The sequence below is a fragment of the Narcine bancroftii genome, chromosome 9 (assembly GCF_036971445.1).
Source record: "Narcine bancroftii isolate sNarBan1 chromosome 9, sNarBan1.hap1, whole genome shotgun sequence".
Taxonomy (NCBI): Eukaryota; Metazoa; Chordata; class Chondrichthyes; order Torpediniformes; family Narcinidae; genus Narcine; species Narcine bancroftii.
Genome location: NC_091477.1, coordinates 63,517,479 through 63,539,203, shown reverse-complemented (window position 1 = coordinate 63,539,203; position 21,725 = coordinate 63,517,479). Strand labels below are relative to the sequence as shown.

The following is a 21,725-nucleotide window of genomic DNA, read 5'->3' as shown; positions in this document are numbered from 1 at the left end:
GTTGAAAACACTGGGGGCTGGGAGAAGACTGGAGTGGGCCATAAAGAATATCAGAGGGGAGTTGGGTGCAGATCAGAAAGATGGGGAGTACGTGGGGTGAATTGACTGGGAGGATTAGTGGGGAGAGGTGTGATTGTCCACAACATTATCGGTAATGACTCTGGCGTAGACATTAATAGATCTTAACCCTCTGGTTAATATTTGTGCATACAGTTAAGGAACCATCCATAAACAAGTATTCATAATGTGTCAAGAGATCAGAGTTATATTGTACTGTGGAAGGCCAATCCCTTCATGATGTGCAAGGAGGTCCTCAATACAATCTACAAAAACTCTTTATGTATCAACAAAGTAACCAATTACATCTTGCATTGGATTTTAGCTCAAATATTTTCATGGAGTACATAAAACACTACATTACCCGAAAGAATCTCTAGGTCATGGGAGTTTTAAAGAACATTGCATTAAAGGCAAGTGAGATGATGGAACCAGTTTGAGGAGATGTGGATCAGCTTCTAGACTTCACACCAACAAAATGAAGCAAGGCAGCAGAAGAGTTGTGGATTAAATCATTGGGGTATTTAGTCAGTTTCTCAATGGCTCCCATCATGAGTTAGGGCCACAACAAGAATCCTAACTCTCTGGGCAACACTGCGACACCAGAAAAGCACACACACCATCAGTGTTCTGAAAGACGGTTCTATGTTTGATGAAAGTAACATCGCCCACCTCGGCCAGGCATCTGAAAAATTCAAACAACAAATTGAATAAGGTCTAATTATCTTGCTGGACTTTAAAAGAAACTCCAATCGCTCAGTGAACATTCAAGATGTTACCAGGAGCAATTGGAGAATGGTTTCATTCACCAATGTTCAATTGAGAAGATTCCTCTGAACAAGCCAGGAAATCACTGTCTTAATCAGACTCAACGATTTGTACTCCAAATTGAGGATGAATATTTTTTTATTTCTCGAATTAAACACTGGATCTTGATTTGGTTCAATATTTATGGTGTGCTCGTATCCCAGATTCATTGTTCCTCTATTCCAATTAGATCCAAGATATTTCTTTTCCAAGTTAATATGACTTCTGTTTTTGTTACTAAGTGATAATGCCCTACATGTAATAAGGCAGAAATTCATTTGCCAATTATGTAGCTTTATACCAACTTCCTACAGTCTATGTCAAAATTGATGAGGTTTTCCTTGATGTTGACAATTTCCCTCCTTACAAGTTAATGTCTTGCAAAAATTTAGAAACGTAACATTATCTGATTCCACCTGCATTGAATTCACCCATCGTTATTGAATGAAGATCTATCGGGACCAATGCCTGAAGAGGGCGCACAAAATCAGTGAACCGGTGCGGACTCGAAAGGCCAACATGGCCTGTTTCTGCTCCGTAAATGGTTATATGGTAACTTTTGTTTCCAAAGTATGAATAAGATAGTCCCAACATACCACATTCTACTTGAATGTCTTCCTTTATGTTTTCTGTTTACAACATGAGCTCTCCATTGAGCTCCTAGTTCCTTGTTTCTACATCCATCCTTCATTGCTGACAACTAACCTGGGACTTTAAATTTCCCTGATGCCCTTATTCATGTGCCATGAGAGGTTGTGTCTTTGTTTTTTTTCTTCCCAGTGGCATGAATGTTTCCTGTTCTCGGTCTTTCATCATTGCTTACTTTATTGTTAGCTAATGTTGTTGGCAGTTTTATTTCCCCAAGTTCTATTCATTATTGCTCAAAAATGCCATTTTAACAATTTCTTGTCCAATCTTTGTAAAACTCAGAAACTTTTCAATCATTATTTTAATGTTTATTATTTTGTGGTCACTATTGCCCAGAAGTTTTTCTGCTCTTTGTTTGTCCTGGTTCATTTCAGGTCATGAGATCAAGTGGCCAGTATTGGGATTCCCACACAATAATGAATTCTGTATAGATTGTGGCAAATACTTTCCACTGCTTAATTCATTTTGTAATTGCTGAAATTCTCCACGGATGTCAGACTGTGATTTTACTTTCTAGTCTGCATACCCTCTCTCCAACATTGAAAGTTTATCCGTCACATGGATTCTATTTTCCCTGCATATTGCCCTTTTCCTTCCAGTTTTCTGCTAACCCATCTCCCAGTTTTCTTTTTCACCTAATGCATCCCATCCCCTGTGCAGTTCTAAATCCACAGCCCCACCTTGACTGCTGCCTTGCCTCTGTAATCCTGACTTCATTCTGCAACAAAGCCTCCAGTTGACTTATTGTAGACACATGTTTAGTCACAGTTCCTCCCACTTTCTATTGACAATCTCTTTTCATGCCTGTTCATCACTCCCTGGACATGCATCTCTTCCCTTTGATTCGTCTACCCAAATTCTCTCCTGCTTCTTTCACATTTCTATCTATTCTTGATGATAATTTTCTAGCTGTATCAGTTTTATCCCCAGCACCAATCTTTCTAGTTTAAAGCTTTTCCTATCTCTGATCTTTCTGCTTGGAGATTTGTCATATTTCCATTTCAGATGGAACCTCCTCTAATTGACTGGATTCTTCTTCCATTACTGCGGCCATGTGAATTGAATAGATGATGAAGTCTAAGGAAATTAGAGGAAAGGAGTTGCCATAATCAACATGCAGGAATCCCAATGGAGGATACTGGCCACTTGATATCATCATATGTAATGAACCAGGACAGACAAAGAGCAGACAAACTTCTGGGCAATAGTGACCACAAGACAATAAACATTAAAATAATGATTGAAAAGTTCCTGAGTTTTACAAAGATTAGAGAACAGATTGGAGCAGCAGTGAATATAACCAGAGGAAATAAAACTGCCCACAATATTAGCCAACAATAAAGTAGAACTCTGTCTTCCCTTGCTGGACCTATAGCCACATCCCATACCCCTGCTTATGTTCCTGCAGTAAGTGTTTAACCTTTGTGTTATAAAGCAAGGAGATCAATTATATAGGAAACATCTCATTCAGAGTCATGAAGATGGAATGTTCAGCCTTGGGAATTGAAAGCATTCATAAGTGAGATCAGGAGAATATTTTAGCAATCATGATAAAACTAGAGGGCATAGATTTTAGGTGAGAGGGGAAAAATTTAGAGGATAGCTGAGTGTCACCTTTATCACATCAAGGATGGTAAGGATGTGGAAAGAGCTTCCTGAAGAAGATTCAGAGTTGTTTTAAAGACATTTGGACTAGTACATCGACAGGAAAGATTTACAACATTATGAGCTGAATACATTCAGATGGGACTAGTACAAGTAGACAACTTGATCAGCATGGACAAGTGGGTTGAAGAGCTGTGAAAGTGGAATTGATGTAGAAGATTATCCATGGGTCTTATTGAATTAGGAGAGACTCAAGGCCCATGAAACACACTGTTTATTTCTTCAACACCACTTCCCTTACAAAACAATCTATATAAAAAGTAAAAATTCCTCAATGCTCTGCCATCGATACAGGCACAACATGCAGTAAATACAGTAGAGCTGCCTCTTGCTACACAGCTCCAAAACCTTGGCCATAGGAAATGTCCTGTTGCACCACTGGGTCAAATTTTCCAAGTTGACCATCTCCATGAGTTGTGGAGGGCAGACCTTCGGGTGGAGATGGCAAATACAAAATCAACAGATAAAGCAAAGATTAGATCATGAGCACAATTCCCTCAGTACAATTCCAGCTATCAGATTAACTTCCATTGGAGCACAGTTGAAGCAAACAGTGTACCTGAAGGCGCCACTGTAACCAAAGTATCGCTCATTTGGGCCAAAGGCACACTTGTCCCTTCCAGGGTCAGATGAACCATCCTGACCAGCACACAGTGAGCACAGTTTGGAGCTAGGGTTTCCTCCTGGAACACAGCTTTCGCTGAAATACGTTGCTTCATTCAAAAAGAAAATAGAAATAGATTTCAGTTTTAAGGAACAGCAAGATTTGGCACATTTGAATGCTCACAACAGGACTGGGGGGTGGGGGTAGAATCAATCGGTTCAATGGAACAGAATTGACACAGGTAACTTTCTCATTATATGGGGAATTGCTGTGTGCTCCAAATATAATGGAATACGTGAAGAACTCGTGAGTATACAGAACAATATAAACATGTACAAAACAGATTGGGTGTGTATACCATTTGAATGTGAAACAGAATGGTACAGACTTATCATTGAACAGCATTAGTGCAGAAAGAATAACAGAGAGAAATAGGAGGGAAAGAGAAGGAGAGTGGAAAGTCGAGGTTTGAAGTGGATTGAGATTAATAATGGAGCAGAGTAGACAATAAGAAAGGGGAGAGGCAATAGGTGTAAAGATTAAAACCTTGTGTTTTTGATTCTTAGTAATTTTGTGCCTGTGTGTCTTTAAGGACTATTGTTGTGACTAGGACATAATACGTTGCAATATCCATGCAGACTAAGAGCCGCATCTCATTCTTCAATGAACTATGAAGGGGATGTGAGTTAGAGATAATTTTCTTTGAATTAGTCTTATTTCTTCTTGTAAACTCTTTAAAGTCGAATATCATTATATCTTTAAATATAGCTGAATGCTTTGTTTATTCTTCTTTATGAAAATCTCAATGCAAAGTTAATCAAAATTAATTAAAGCTACATCTACAAAGTTTGGTTTATTGTATTAATAAGATAGTAATTAGGAATATTGTCCCCACATTTCCTTGAAAATTACACGTTTTGAAATGAGGGAACACTAGAACTTGGAAATGTTGTCTATAATGGGAGAGGAATGTGAAGAACAAAGCAATGTGGAGAGTTAGAAGGAGTGAGGGGAAAGGAGGACGAATTCTCTGAGTAGTTCTGCAATCAGTCCTGGTAATTTTCATGTTAATCTCGTATTTGTTTAAGCATATGAAAATGCTTGGAAATACTAATATACATCCTTGAGAAGACACCAATCTTCAACCTTTGCTGTTTGTTAGCAAAGTCAAGGTTCCTTTTATTGTCACAGACTAATGCATAAAAATGTACATGTTTACTTTAATTTTTGTCTGCCTCAAGGCAAAGAGTTGCCGTGAGCAGTGCTTGACCACCTATTAATAAGAGAAAGCAAAGCAGAGTCCCTTCAGAGGCACAGTGTCTGTGGACACAGACCCCTGTTCAAACCATTGGCAGTCCAAACCTCCAACACAATCAGGAAGCTTTCAGCATCAGAGGATCTTCAAGATCTCTTCTTGCCCTCAGAACCCTCTCAATTCTTGGGCCAGATACCTGGTTCCCATGAGCCAGTCTCCAGCAGTCCACATCTGGCATGACTCGTCACCAGCACCTGTAGCCTATGTGGGTTCTTCGGTCGCTTACCCTCATGGCACGCCGCTATCTTGAGCGCAGAACTCCATGGTTGCAGGATTTTAAAATAACGGGCTGTTGGAAATCTGTACAGAGCCATCAGCAACTCAACTTGGTTATAGGGCCAGATGGAGTAGGACAGTGTCACTGGTCTTTGATCTGCCAGGTTCACAGCAGCAGCACATTCTCTCAGCCTGTTCTATTCACGTCTGCATTCCCTTCAACACATCCTCCTCACACTGAACTTCAGATCATCTGCATGCTTGGAAATAGCTGACATTTGGGCCCCTCCTGCAAACTATGGGTATGGGACCCCAAATGAATCCCTGTGTTGCCCTACTGTCTGTTTCAATGGTATCTCTCAGTAGCTTCTTGACTTCTGAGTTTCCTCTAGATGCTCCGACTTCTCACATTCCAATGCTATGCAATTTAGTGTATTTATTGGCCGCTGTTAATTGCCCCATGGTATTTTATGTGAGTGGCATAACCTGAGGGAGTTGTTGGGAAGGTGGGGAGTGTAGAACGTGATGGGTTAGAGTCTGTTCCATGCTGTTATGCTGCTCACGAGTTTATTTACCTGCCACTACAGTCAGTGTTCAACTCAACATAAATTTTGAAAAATATTGCTGCTAACTTTAAATTTAGACATATAACATGGTAACAGGCCCTTTTGGCTCACGAATCTGTGCCAGCCAATTACACCCAAATAACCTACAACTCCACATTAGTTTTGATTGGTGGGAGGAAACTGGAACACCTAGAGAACGTACAATCTCCTTACAGACACCACAGGATTCATGCACTGGTCCTGATCACAGGCGCTGTAACAATATTGCACTAACCACTATGTTAAATCCCCAACACCCCCACCATTCAAGGTCGACATAGTCCAGTTACCAACACCACCAATCAGGAAAAAAAATATCACTTACAATTATAAATGCTGCAGTTTTCAATTTTTCCCTGTGCAATCAGTAGACCCATTGGGATGATCCAACCAGTCCGGTGCAGAGCTGTGTGGCACGATTTCTTGCCCCTCAGGCCATCCCAGGTCAAAGTCTGATTCTTCACAACACCTACTATGTACACATCTGGAGCACAACCAGAAGGCAAAAACTCAGAAGGGAAATTATGGATTATGGAGACCCAGTTTGAATACATTTTAGAATTGAAGGTTAACAGATGATTCAGAGGTACTGATGGCCACGTTAGAGGATCTTTGCTAAATAAAGTACATTGTTTGACACGCTGAATTTCTCCAGAATTGTGCTATCTGTTCGCATCGCCTCACCTGCATCGCCTCACCTGCATCGCCTCACCTGCATCGCCTCACCTGCATCGCCTCACCTGCATCGCCTCACCTGCCCTGTGTCCCTCTACTCCCAGATGCAACAAGCACAGAATCCCCCTTCTCTTCACTTACCACCTCGCCAGTCTCCACATCAAACAAATTTCAACAACATGATCCCACCACCAGACATCTTCCTCTCTCCTTCCGTCTCCACCTTTTATTGGGAATCACTCCCTCTGTTACTCCCTCATCCACTGTTTCCTTCGCATTAATTGCACCCCCCCCCCCCCCACCTGGCACCTTCCCCTGCAGCTGTGGGAAGTGCTGCACGTGCCCACACCTCCTCCCTCACCACCATTCTGGGTCCCGAACAGTCCTTCCAAGTGAAGCAACATTTGCTTTGCATATCTGCGGGGTCAGTCTCCTGCATCCAGTGATCCTGTTATGGCCTTCTCTACAATGGAGGGACTGGGAGATCACTTCAATGGGCACCTTCACTCTGCCCACATCATTTATAGCGATCTCCCTCTGGCCAACCATTTCATTTCCACAACCCACTTCCATGTTGGTGTGTCTGTCCACGGCCTTATGTACTTTCAAACCCAGACCACCCATAAATTTGAGGAGCAACACCTAATTTTCCAACTGGGCCCTCCCCAACCGAATCGTATTCTCTGGTTTCTACTAGCCCATTCCCCATTCTCCCTCTCTTCTTTCCTCCAGATTGCCACCATCTTCCCTCTTCATTCACAGAGCCATCCCCCCCCCTCCCCCCCTTATTTGGTGGTCTACCCACCCTCCCTTATCCACCTATTACCTCCTGCTTGTGGGACTGTGCCCCTCAGTCTGCCATTCATCCCCCCCCCCTACCATTTTATAGCTCAACCCTGAAACATTGGTTCTGTATCTTTATCTTTGCCCTATAAAATGACACTGTTTGACCTGCTGAGTTCTCCTGCATAGTGTTTTACCTCAACCTCAGGGTCTGCAGACTTCCATGTTTTAATGCTAGCAAAGGATGTGCAGTGGATTGGCTCCTGCACGCAGCCCATAACTGTCCATACCTCTCCCATCCATATACCTGCCCAAACTTTCCTTACATGTTAAAATTGAGCCCACATTCACTGCTTCACCTGGCAGCTCATTCCACACTCCCACAACTCTCTGAAGTAGTTCTCCACAATGTTCCTTCTAAACCTTTCCCCTTTAACCCATATCCTCTAGTTTGTATCTCACCTAACCTCAGTTGAAAAAGCCAACCTGCATTTACTTGATTTATACCCCTTCCCCCCCCCACCCCCTATCATTTTGTGTACCTTTATCAAATCTCCACTCATTCTTCTACACTTCAGGGAATAAAGTCTTAACCTGTTTAACCTGAAGTCTGGGCAACATCCTAGTAAATCTTCTCTGTACTCTTTCAGTCTTATTGATACTTTGATTTATGAATGGCAATATGACAGAAACTCTCTTTACAACCTGTGAGGCTACTTTCAGGGAATTATATATCTGTATTCCCAGATCTCTCTGTTCTCCCACACTCCTCAGTGCCTGACCATTTACTGTGTGTCTCTTCCCTTGGATAGTCCTTTCAAAATGCAACACTTCACACTTGCTTGGGGGGAGGGGGGTGGGGAAAGAGGAGGGGGGAAGAGAGAGAATTTGCAGTAGGAGTGGAAGTTGGCAGCAAAGTACATAAATTCAATGAACTCATGAGTGCACACCAATGCAGTCACTGATGTAGCAGAGGAGGAGTTAAAGAGCCTTGCCTTGGTATGCTTGTAGTATGGATTGCTCCATGTCATCAGCATGGTTTGGCTGGAACCCAGGTGGGTACCCATAGCTCCCCTTTTGACCTGGAGGAAGTGAGATGAGTCAAAGAAGAAATTATTGAGGGTGAAGACAAGTTCAGTCATTGGAGGAGAGTGGTGGTGGAAGGGCACTGGTTGGGTCTATTGTTGAGAAAGAAATGAAGGGCTTTGAGGCCTTCAGTATGGGGATGGAGGTGTATAGGGATTGGGCATCTATGGCTTTTGTTGCAGGAGAACACCGAAATGATCTGTCTACTAGGCAATTAGGTTTGTGCATCTTGGGTAGGAGGTGGAAATGGGTAGCACAAGTTTGGGAAACAATAAGATTGGAGGCTGTGCCAGGAGGTGACTGGAAATGATGAGTTCAGAGATTGTGTGATATAGTGGTTTAATGAGCTTTGGCGGGGTCCTGTTGGAGGGGTAAATAGGAGGAGGTGTCTGTGAATCACGTCTTGCTTCACCTGGTTGGAGGTCAGTGCACCAGACCATAACAGCAACTCCCTTGTGATTAATTGGGCATTTGAGGTTAGTGCGGAGAGGGTGGTGGGCCAAGTATTCCAAGGGGGTGGGATCGGAATGAGTGAGAGTGGCATTGAAGTCAATATAGTTAATGTCTCAGCAGAAGTTGGAAATGCATATTTGTTTCTACTACAACCTCAGCAGCTGCAGATTGCGTATTTCACATTTCCTTACTTCCCTTGACTCTGGGCCAGTTTCCTGAGTAAATACTGATACAAAAACATTAATTTCTTCCCCATCTCTTTTGGATCCATACAAATCTGACCTTCAAGGGGACCAATTTTGTCCCTTACTATCCTTTCACCCTTAATAAACTTGTAGAAACCCTTAGGATTTTCCTTCACAATGTCTCCCAAAACAACCTCTTCTTTTTGCACTCCTGATTTCCTTCAAGTTTTTCTTGCATTTAAAAAAATACTCCTCAAGTACCTCTTTACTTTTTGTTATCTAAACCTACCGTACACCCCCCTCTTCTTCTGAACCAGATCCCCAATATCCCTGAATAACCAAGGTTCCCTATGCCTGTTAACTTGGCCTTCGATCCTTATTGGAACATACAAATTCTGTACTCTCAGAATTTCATCTTTGAAGGTTTTCCATTTACCTCACATAACCTTCTCAGAAAATAACTTGCCTCAATCCACACTTTTTTGATCTTTTCTCCTTACCTCAAAACTGGCCTTTCTCTAATTTAGAATCTCAACCCGAGGTCCAGGCCTACCCCTATCCATAATTAAAATGAATGACATTGAGATCACTGGGCTTAATATGTTCATTTACACCTACTTCTGTCCCCTGTCCTGTCTCATTCCCTAATAGGAGATCCAGTATTCCTCTCTCTCTAGTTGGTACCTCTATATATTGATTTTGAAAACTTTCCTGAACACATTTGACAAACTCCAAGCCATCCATCCCTTTTATAGTATTGGAGTCCCAGTCAATATGTGAAAAATTAAAATCCCCTACTATCACAACCTTATGTTTCCTGGAGTTGTCCACTATCTCTCTACAGATTTGCTCCTCCAATTCTCACTGACTATTGGACAGTGCATAATACAATTCCATGAGTGTGGTCATACCTTTCCCGTTCCTCAGCTCCACCCATTTGGCCTCAGTAAACAAGCCCTCTGGCTTGTCCAGCCTGACCACAGCTGTGATATTTTCCCTAATGAGCAATGCCACTCCTCTCCCTTTTATCAGCCCACCTCCCCCCGCAGAATTCTATCACGTCTGAAGCAACGAAAGCCATTGACATTGAGTTTCCAGTCCTGCCCCTCCAAGTTTCACTAATGGCCACAATGTCATAATTCCACTTGCCAATCCATGCTCTAAGCTACAACTTCAATTGAAATAGATTCACTTGAGAACATTTCTCTTTGATTTCTGACCTTTCATCACCTTTTTCCTCCTTGACTCCACCATCTACTCTGGCACTGGGATTCTTATCCCCCTGCAAATCTAGCTTAACCCCTTCCCTACCCCGAACAGCACTAACAAAGCTTACTGGCAGGATATTGGACCCCCTCCAATTCAGATGCAACTGTCCTGTCGGAACAGGTCCCATCTTCCCTGGAAGTGACCCAAATGATCCAGAAACCTGAATCCCTCCCTCCTGCATCAGGTCTGTAGCCACACGTTAAGCTGCATTATCCTCCTATTTCTAACCTCACCATCACGTGGCATGGGTAGAAGTATTGAGCCTACTCCCTGAACTCTCTTAGCAGGACCTCATCACCCTTCCTACTCATGTTATTGGTCCCGACATGGACCACAACATCTGGCTGCTCATCCACCCTCCTGAGAATGCCATGATTGCGATCCTGGACCCTGGCACCAGATAAGCAATGTACCATCCAAGATTCTCAATATCTTCCACAGAACCTCTTATCAGTTCCCCTAAATATGGGATCCCCTATCACTACAGCTCACCCCTCTCCTTCCTTCGCTTCTTAACTACAGGACCAGACTCTGTGCCAGAGACTTGACTGCCTTGGCTTGTCCTTGGTAGGCCGTTTCTCCCCCACCCCACCATTCCTCAACAGTATCCAAAATGGTATAAGCTATTGAGGGAACAGCCACAGGGGTTCCCATTTTCAGAGGAGATGCTCCTAAGTGCCAAAGCAAACACAGCTCACTTACAAAGGAGACACAACCCAATCCTAGCTCCAGGATGGGCAAGGATACACAGCCCCATTCAAGTGAGGAGGCACAGCAGAGTCTCAGAATTGGTCTCAGTACTGGGAAGAAGGCCACCTCCAGTTCTAATTTGTGCACCAATTGTTGGGAGGTCTGGATAAAATAGGCATAGTTTTTTTAAAAAAATCCCTCCATGTATTTAGGATAAAAATGTGACTGGAAACTCACATGGTTCTGTCAGGGCTGTTGGATCATGGCAGGGTGCAAGATTCTCTGTGGGTACAAAGATACAAAATGAACAAATGACCAATAGATATACTTTTCTTGATATCAAATATAATGGAACTGAAAAGCTGCAAATTGAGTAAAATCCAGAGAAGGTGACTGGCTGAAAATGTTTAGAGATTGCTCTCAAACCTCACTATCATCAGAGATTCTACCCCCTGCCTACACAAATACCTTCCACAAGGTCCAGCTCAGGATATGTCAGCCTCTTAGAAAGGATGTGGGTTCCATTGCTCCAAGTCGGCTCTTCTCTGAATCTTCTTGTTTTAGAGGGAAACTAAACAGCCAATTGTGAGTATGAAAGGGCAACCAATCAACTCTTTAATAGCATCAGCCGGCAATGGGTCAGTCTGCTGTTTTCTTTCGCTGGCAACCAACGAGGCCTTTAACAGTTTTAGCATTAGAAGCCAACAATTAGCACATCAATAGCAATAGTGGATAACTAATCAAGCCATTGATATCTTCAGAGAGCAACCAATCAACAGGTTGGTTCACTTGTGCAGCAGATTTCCAAAATGGTGACCCCTCCTACCCTTCCCCACCTGCTCCCCCACCATGCCAAACATCCATCCTGTGGACTTCAAAAGGAGTGGACCCTGGTTCAGCCAAGGCTGTAACGTTGTCACGTAGCTGTGCAAAAATCAGGGTGAGATTTGCAGGTTGCAGAACAGCAGGTGGCAGCAAACATGACCTTCATGAGCACTCACCTGAATCATAATATTCAGTCATAACTGGAACCAGGCCACACTTCCCTGCAGCAAGCAGGACCGAGCTGTGAAGGACAACAGCATCAGCTTCAACCAGCTGCAAAGCAAGACACTCTGTTAACAAGGCAGCCTCTTGGAAGCATCCTGTGGTTTAGCCTGTATGTTACATGGGCACTAAGATTGGTTCCCACTCTTCAATCTGAATCGCACCGAAAACTCCTCAATATCACTTCCCCCCGCCCCTCGGTTCATCCTTCCTAAAGCCTCTCCTTCACAGGGAGGTCACTAAGGAACAGATAGACCAGAATGTTGATGGATAGGGCCAGCATCCTCTAGTAATTAGGGAAGCTTGAACAGGTGCCACACAGGAGATTTAATTTTAATTTAAATGTTTAGTTTAGATATGCCTTTTGGCCCACAAGTCCGTGGTGCCAAATTACACCCAATTGACACCCGGAATGTTTTTAAACGGTGGGAGGAAACCTGACACCTGCCAAGGAAACCCAAGTAGTCATGGGGGGAACATACAAACTCCTTACAGACAGTGCCAGATTCTAACCCCAGCTGCTGTTCTGTAACAGTATTGTGCTGTTACAATACTGGTCTCAAAATATGAGGCAGCCACTCGAGGCAGCTTTTCCCACACAGAGGGTGCAAGGTGTGTGGAATAAGCTGCCAGAGGAATTAGTAGAGTCTGAGGGACAAAAAATGTTTAGCAAGATGTGGACTGGTACCGCGCACTGCAGAGAGCATACTGGCTGGTTGCATCACTGCCTGATACGGAGATGCCAACACTCAAGGCAAGCATAAACTCCAGAGGGTTGTTAACTCGGCCTGCAGCATCACAGGCAGCAGACTTCACTCCATCGAGGACATCTACATGAGGTGGTGTCTTAAGAAAGCAGCCTCTATCCTCAAAGACCCCACCACCCAGGCCACACCCTCTTCACTCTGCTACTATCAGGGAAAAGTTACAGGAGCCAAAAGACGAGCTCTCAGTAGCACAAGGACAGCTTCTTCCCCGCTGCCATCAGATTCCCGAATGATCAATGAACCAAAGACACTGCCCTATTTTTCATACACTATTATTTTAATTTTTTATAGTAATGTTGAAAGATGATTATAATAGGAAATGCTTGCACTATGTTGCTACTGCTGTTGCAGAGCACATTGATGAAGGGCTCCAGCCCAAAACGTTGATGATGTATCTTCATCTTTGCTACATAAAGGCATTGCTTGACCTGCTGATTTTCTCTAGCACTTGTGTGCTTTTTCACTTAATTTCATGACTTGTTCATGGCAATAAATTTTGATTCTGATTCTGTAAGTCAGGCAAACAAGATGAGCTCAGTTGACAGTGTGAGAGATGGGAAAATTGATCTAAAATTATGAACATGGAAGAAACTAAAGTTCATCAGTAAAATGGCTGTAACCAGTTCAAACAGGATAAGCTTGGGGCTTAGGATGCAGGAAAGCAGAGTCAGCACGATTAACATAAGAATCTTCTAGTCTTTGTGACAAGACCATAGGACTAAGATAAGGAATGGTAAGGTACAATAGAATGTAGGAAGTTGAGGTAGTCTGGATCAGATAAGGGTCTCCTAGCCCTGGACAGAAGTACCAAGTCATACATTTCTAATTAGCTAACCTTACACAGATTTATACATATGAAATTAGCCAACCCTAGATAGAATGAGTCAACTCTGCATATCAAGAGACTGTAGCCCAGAGAATCAGGAAGGTGTGAATAAGGACAATGACATGATGGGGCACCCACAGGATACCCCCTGGTCCTCCAAGTGTACTGAAACTGCACGTAGGCAGGAAGGATTACCTATGCCAAACCCATCCAGGGGGCAGAAGAATGTAAGGGGGAGGGCATTCTGATACTGAAATTGACTGTATAAAAGTTGGGTGAGCCCCAGTATGTGTGTGTATTCCCAGGGTAAGGGGAAGCACCCAACTTTGCATTGTTGTAGTAATAAATGTTCTTTGTTCTCAATTTTTGTCTCGAGCAATTTCTTTAAAGGTACTTTAATTTCTAACAACAGGGACCAAAAACTCTCCAACATTCTTACAGAAATCACAAAACTATGAATTTAATTCTAACATTGAGTTGAGTTGTAAGCTGCATCTAGATAAGATGAGATAAAAGATGTTGATATTCCCACATTTCTGTCTGGAAGGAAGTCTTAGGATTTTAACCCAGCGACAATCAAGGATTGGCAATATATTAGCGACAGTTAGTGTGTTTCCAGGTGTCTGTTGCCCCTGTACTTTTCAAAGATTCATCACATTTCAAAGTAATCCATTCACACTCCAATTTGTTCTTTGAACTTAAAATGTAAGCTCTCCAAATATACTTGGGATCACAGACTTCTCAAGTTCTAAAAAATTATTGCAAATTTCAAATATATCTCCATAATATGTCCCATAAACCCCAAATACATTAATTCCATTCCAAATGAACTCTTCTGATTTCCAAAAAACCCCACCAGATTCAATTTTAAATTTAGACATACAGCATGATAACAGGCCATTCTGGCCCACAAGTCCGTGCCACCCAATTTACACCCAATTAACCTACACCACTTGTACATTTTGAACAGTAGGAGGAAACTGGAGCCCCCAGGTAAACCACAGAAACAGGGAGAAGGAACAAATTCCTGACAGACTTGATCCCCAGTCCAGTCCCGATCACTAGTAAACGCGTTGCACTAAATATACACTGCATACTCCATGACTTCTAAATATGCCTTTTCATTCCAGGGTTCTTCAAATATGTACCTTCCTATCAGTTCCCATGGAATTACAATTAAAACCATAAACAATCATATTTTCTGTTCTTCCTACTAAGGTGGGAACTAATTTCTGGCTTTAGCTATTTTTGTGGCAATATTTCAGGCTATGTGACCTCTGGGATTCAAACCATTCTTTGCAAATATTTGAGTATTTTTTTCCCTCCCCATCTCCTTCCCATTATTCGCCCACCCCCATCGATGTCCATCATTTCCTGTCCCTCCCCTCTGATAATCCAGAAAAGGTCAAATGGTTTGCTGGGCACCCCCATGTATTGTGATTTGTTACTGAGGTTGCAGCTGGCATGTACCTTAATTTTCTGGACACAGTCTTGCATGGAGACAGCTTGGACACACTCAACAGATGGCCAATTGTTGCATTTGCTTTGTTCAAGGTCACTGACTGTGCACCAGCGTAGCTTATTGGAAGAGAAAGCAGCAGCCTCACCTTGGAAACAAAAGCAGAAAGACATCTATTTTATTATTCTCCTTCATTTCCCTTCATGATATTTTGCCCAATTTCACCAGTGCCTTGAGAAGCTGGTCATTAAAATTGTATTGAGCTTCCATAGGGTGCTGTGAACTTGTCTCTTCTTCTGCTCTATAGGCCAAGGGCATCTTATCTAACTGGCACTTGTGCATTTCAGTCTTATAAGCTCCATCGACAGCCTCTTGGGAAATATGATTTCAAGGGGGCGTTGCGTGATGGTGTAGGGAGAATGCATGGAAAAACATCTCCCCCTGGCAGAACTATTCAAAACCAGTTTTACAATGTTTTAAAACATTTTTGAAACTGTTAATAATACTGTTGAATAATTCCATCTTGCAGCTATGAGGAAAATTAAGGCTGAAATTATGAAAATAAAACAGCAATTATGGTAAATATTCGTGTATAATGCAACTCCCCATTTTTTAGGGGAAAGGTAGAAAAATTTTACCCCCGTGTATAATAAGACTCCCCTCCCATGCACAATTCGCACTGGCATCTCTCTCCCCCTCACCTGCCCGAGTCGCGCTGCCGTCTCTCTCCCACCAACCTAGTTGTGCTGCTGTCATTGTCGGCAGCTGCTGATAATCTTACCATTAACCTGGCCGAAAAAATTGTTAAAATAATAACCTCGTGTAGAATGTGTAGAATCAAAGATCGAATTTCGGTACAAAATTTTTTGCATTATCCACGAATATTTACAGTAAACAGTTTGGAACTGTGGAAGAAATGGCCTCCAGTGTTGATTTCAACTCAGCCCCAGGCACAGCAATCGTCCACGGGTAGAGTTTACACTACACAGGCGCTGACCTCGTGTACCACTACACAAGATGGTGCTGGCGACTGACGATGATCCTCTCCAGAGCAAGATCAACCACGCATGTGTACTATATTCAAACTGTGAGGGGACCCAACCTCCCTCAGCCCAGCGACTCTGGGCTGGTGGGAGGGGGGATCTTTACCAGCTGTTGGGAGATCCCGACCTCTGTAGTGATGGAGGATGAAGAAGTCGCTGGATTAGAAGAGGAGGAACAAAACTTTTGGAAGGCTTGGCCTGAACAGAGAAAAACTTTTCACCTTAAATTTATTCTAATCTTGCTTTATCGGATATAGCCAAACAAATGGAGAATTTGGCTGTACAGATGAGCCAGGGATTCTCAGTGGTCAAGGAGCAATGAACTGAGATGAAAGGTGTGTGGCAGCCCCCAATTGCAGAGATCAGGCTGGCACATCACACGGCAGCAGACAGACAGATCACTAAAATGACTTCCAGGACAACAGACAGGCGGGGGTAAAAGCTGGGGCAGTATCAGACCAACAGCCCTAAAGTGGCGTTGGTCAAGCTGCCCAGCTAACTCAGCAGGAACAGGCTGGGGAATAAGGGCATTCATATGCATGGATGTTCCCGCCCGCTATTGTTATTCATGTGGATGAGTCAGTCAATCAACAAAAACAGCGGGAACTTGAACAGTATAAAAGCAGCTTTTCCAGCCCTAATAAAGGAGTGAGCTTAACCTGCCACAGTGTGTGTGTGTGTGTGTGTGTGTGTGTGTGTGTGTGTGTGTGTGTGTGTGTGTGTGTGTGTGTGTGTGTGTGTGTGTATCTTTGTAGTGGTCGGCTACAGGGGCAATGTCTGATGAGGGATGAAATATCTACAATTAAAATGGATGTTAATAAGTGTTTAAGAGCTGTGGATAAGGTCCAAGATAACTTTAAAAAGGGAAATATTATTTCATATTCCAGGTCCAATGGATGATGATATCATGTCCGTTGTCACATCAGTGACTGGTACCTTACTGTTCTGTTGTGCCACTGTGTTAGTGATCCCAGCAGAAGGAATAAATAATCTGCTCTAATGAAAAGATAACCATGTTGCTGTAAGCAACAGTTAGTGCAGTGCCATTACAGCCCCAGCAATTGGGATCAGGGTTCGAGTCCAATGCTATCTGTAAGGAGATTGTACGTTCTCCCCAGGTCGACATGGGTTTTCCCCAGGGGATCTGGTTTCCTCCCACTGTTTGAAATGCACCAGAGGTGTAGGTTAATTGGGTGTAAATTGGGCAGCAGAGACTCATGAGCCAAAATGGCTATTTAGTGTGCTGTTGTCCAAATTAAAAGAAAATTAAAATGTGAATTTGCAAAGGATTTTCCCAGGAAAATCTTGGAATGCATTGTTATGGGATATATTCTGGCAGCGCACATCTATGTGAGCAAACCGGCCCTTCTTGTATCATTGTGCTGGTAGAGCAGCTGCAGATGATGGCGCCATCAGAACTTACTCATTGCCTCATGGCTTGGGCCACAGCTCGTGCCCCGGGCCACGTGATGACGTCACCGCTGCGTGGGGCGGAACTCCCATTGGCCTTAAAGGGGCATATGTGAAATTCATATAAACAGTTCTACTGGAAACCCCACTGAGTCCAGTGGTGTTTTCCTGTGTGTAGCAGCTGCTACATTGGTGACCCTGCAGAGCCCAGACGATATCTGGTCTCAAAACATGGATCCATCAGCGATCAGCACTGTTTCTGTGAATCTCCCCCTACCCCGGACCCATCGGCCACACATGTGGTTCAGGCAGGCGGAAGCACAGTTTTGACTTCAGCAGATCACCTCAGACTCTATGTTCTACCACGTGGTGAGTGTCCATGATGAAGAAACGGCAGCCAGAGTGGACAACCTGATCCATGATCCTCCTGAGGAGGGCAAGTACATCACCCTCAAAACCCTCCTCCTCGGCACCTTCAGACTCTCCTGTTAGCAGCGCACAGCCAGTCTGATGCACCTTGATGGCCTGGGGGACAGAGACTCATCCACCTTGATGGATGAGATGCTGACACTGGCAGAAGTTCACAAACCCTTCCTCGAACAAATGCTGGAGGACATCCAGCTCCTGCTAGCAGACGAGGAATTCTCAGACCCCAGGAAGGTCACAGCTCACGCTGATGTGCTGTGATGGACAAAGCAAGACCACCATGAAACAGCTCGCCCACCCTACGTCCAAGCGACCACAGCACGCCCCCAGACAGAAGACAGAGGAGCACCAGTTGACCTGGTGCTTCTATCACCAATGCTGGGGAGCACAAGCCTGCAAATGCTGTCAACCCTGCTCGTACCAGGGAAAAGATGGCTGCGACGGCTGGCCACATGAACATCTTCTTACACGTGGTGGACAAGACCAACAGGTGGCATTTACTGGTGGATACCGGAGCAGAGTTGAGAGTGCTGTCCCCAACTGCCCTTGAGACCTGCACGAGAGCACAAGGCCTGATCTTGTTTGGCATTCGAACTGCTCCGAAAGAAGACCTCCAAGTTTCGTCGGCGGAACTCATCTACGGCGCACCGCTGTCGCTACCAGGGCAGTTTCTCTGAGCAGACGGAGAGCCTGGAGGTGAGCCCCTGACCTACTCGTGGACCTTTGCAGCAAGTTAACATCCTCACCATCTACCCACTATGGCAAGCACCCGGCAAACATCCTCAAAGGGCAGGACTCAGTGGAGTTTGTGTTCATCCGGTGAGGCCCGCACCCAGTCCCCCTGCAGCACCCATATGAGGGCCCGTACAAAGTCCTCCAGCAATCGGGAAAGCCTTTATTCTGGACATTGGTGGCAAGGAGGAACTTTTTACAGTCAATCGGCTAAAGCCGGCGCACGTGGACTTAAATCAGCCCGTGCAGACAGCACAACCTAAATGGAGGTGCTGGCCGCCCAAGCGTCAGGACACGCAAGTTGGTTCTGGGGGTGTTGTGTGGCGGCATACTTCTCTATGAGTGAACCAGCCCCGTTTGTACCGTCATGCTGGCGGGGCAGCTACAGAAGATGGCGCCATCAGGTTTTGCTCATTGCCTCGTGGCTTGGGTCACAGCTCGCGCCTCAGGCCACGTGATGTTGTCACTGCTGTGTGGGGCGGAACTCCCGTTGGCCTTAAATGGGTGTGCACAAAATTCAAATACACAGTTCTACTGGAAACCCCATTAAGTCCAGTGGTGCTTTCTGTGTGCAGCAGCCATTGCAATATTATATTATATGCAAGTATATGTTTTTAAAAAGAGATATATTGTGAGGGCTTTAAGTATGTAGGTCACCACAAACAGACAGTAACACTTTACAAAAGACATCTCATTTAAAATGCCAAAGCTTTGGTGAAAGATACTTCATGTCCACAATGACTTTACAGAACTTTGAAGAAAGCTGATGGGGACTTCACAAGTAGGTGTTAATTGGACTGACGTTGTGGAATAAATGGACTATTGCTTTGAAAGCAACAGATGGCCAGGCTGCAATCCATCTGCTTGCAATTTGCTGTTATAAGAGAGGACATGTAGTTTTGTAAGCACAGAGACAGAGAGAGGATTTACTTCAGCTGTGGCTTTTGGAAGCTTGATGAAACCCCATTTTGAAGAAGGGTTGTGAGTTCTGAGTTCAACCTGCTTAAAACCCTTGTGGTCCTTACAAGATGAAATGGCTGGCTAGAATGTTTCTCAAAACAAGGGAAACAAGATGAACTCTTGTGACCTGGAAGAAGAGGTTATCATTTGGAAAACCCTGATGGGGCAAGTTTCCTCAGCAAGACACTGAAGTGACTGATGGAAGTAAATTGGCCATACTCTCCTTCAGATGATGCAAGTTTCAGGCAGATGTATTCCTCTGATCTACCTCATAGCCCTGCAAGTTTCTATCCTGTGCACCTTTCCAAACATTTATTGTTCCCAGATCTTGTTCTCTCATGGATGGAGAGTACAGGTCTTTACCACTTGCTACCTAAAACCTGCCGCTGTCTGTAAGACATTTATTGATCAGAGCGTGGTGCTCTGGCTTCCTCCCACCCTTAAAAAAAACATACTGAGTTACAGGGTAAAAGGACTGGAAGGGCCTGTTACCCCACTGTATATCTAAAAAAAAATAATTTTTACAATTCCAATCTGCAATGAAAATACTTTGACTTTATTCAGTAAATAAGCAACCAAATTATAGCTATTTCTGGGAAATGGGAGGAGAGTAGGTGGATGCATGTGATCTTGGAGATACACTAGCTATACACTAGCTATATAGCTGATAAGTTTTATAGACAGCTGGGCATCACATGTGGTCCAAGACAATAGATATTTGCTTCTGGTTTTGAATAGGATCCTGTGTCCACTGATCAGCTGTGACAGCAATGAGCTTATATTTCATCCAAATGAAGTTAGTGGTGTAACACATAGCACATTAAATACCGTACATCTGAAATGACTAAAATGGAACTTGCATTGAGAATACTTTGATTACATCTGATAGATGAACAATAAAATTGTAATTATATTTAGGAATTGGGTGGACGTACATGTACTTGAGGACAGTAACATATCTTGATTGATGCAGCAGATATACCTGAACGAGGATACAGAAATGCAAAGAGACATGTACATGCTTAAAATGAGGTAGAAAGACACAGAACGTATATTGAAGCTAGGACATACAGATTTAGAAAATATTTCTACACTGAAGTAGAAAGATACACAGAACGCAGAATCAAATAAAAGATAATGAAATATTTCTGTCAATCATTGGCAGTTTTCTTTACTGAAAGGGTCACCTGCTAGTTTTGCTTTTGTTGACTTAAAGCAACTTTCCGCATCTGGGCAAAATTTGCATAAATGTCAGATTATTCAGTGTAACAAGAGCTGCACAGATTAAGAAACAGTGTCTGCCTACAAAAACAAAAGGAAATTTTATGACTTACAAATCATTCTAAAGAGCAGTGCGGTGCAAAGCAGCGTCTTGTGGCCAGACATTTTCAAAGGCTGGTGGAAGAGAGGACAGGTTGGTGGCTGAACAAATGTGAGGTGATGTGTATGCTGCAGCTCTCCTTTTACCGATATCTAACGCAGAGGTACAGGAGGTGAACACCCTTTACTGTTGACTGAATATTTCACAAGGACCTTCCAAAAACTAGCCAACTGTTGCAATTCAAGTGAACCCTTGATGTTGCAAATTCAGAAGTTTAAAAAATATTTAGAAATATTTGTTGATTCTGAAAATGTCATCCCTTAAATATTGGTAAATAAAATATTGCAACATTTCCAGTAATTTTGCTTTTTCCTCAAATGATATCTCCCTTGGTCCTCGTTAATGCTGGTCTCAGACCCCCTGACGACGCACACCAGAATTATCTGCTTGGAGCCAGAAAAAGGTAAAATTATAGCTTTGATTTCCCAGGACTTCCCCTTGGATCTTACTAATCTGCAAATCTTGTCCTGTTTAAATACTCTTACAGTTCAGTGCTGAGCAAAAGAAAATAGCCAGATGCCTATTTCACTTTGTGATGCAAAAACATCTTTGAACTTGGTTGCCCAACTCTCTTCGTGCTTCCATCATGGAGCTTCAATTTGCCGCCGAGAACCAG

General features: G+C 43.4%; 1 protein-coding gene across 1 annotated transcript in view; it reads right to left on the bottom strand.

Annotated features, from left to right (window-relative positions):
• Window positions 1-21,195, bottom strand: part of LOC138743708 (serotransferrin-A-like) — a 29,385-nt gene extending 8,190 nt beyond the window's left edge. The window contains exons 1-8 of the mRNA XM_069899334.1: window positions 21,063-21,195; window positions 15,169-15,305; window positions 12,060-12,156; window positions 11,296-11,340; window positions 8,371-8,457; window positions 6,243-6,401; window positions 3,737-3,890; window positions 678-742 (exon numbers count right to left, since the gene is read on the bottom strand). Of these exons, the coding sequence (XP_069755435.1) occupies window positions 678-742; window positions 3,737-3,890; window positions 6,243-6,401; window positions 8,371-8,457; window positions 11,296-11,340; window positions 12,060-12,156; window positions 15,169-15,305; window positions 21,063-21,114 (796 nt within the window). The 5' untranslated portion in view covers window positions 21,115-21,195. The remainder of the gene's footprint in view (window positions 1-677; window positions 743-3,736; window positions 3,891-6,242; window positions 6,402-8,370; window positions 8,458-11,295; window positions 11,341-12,059; window positions 12,157-15,168; window positions 15,306-21,062) is intronic.
• Between the last annotated feature and the right edge of the window lie 530 nt (window positions 21,196-21,725).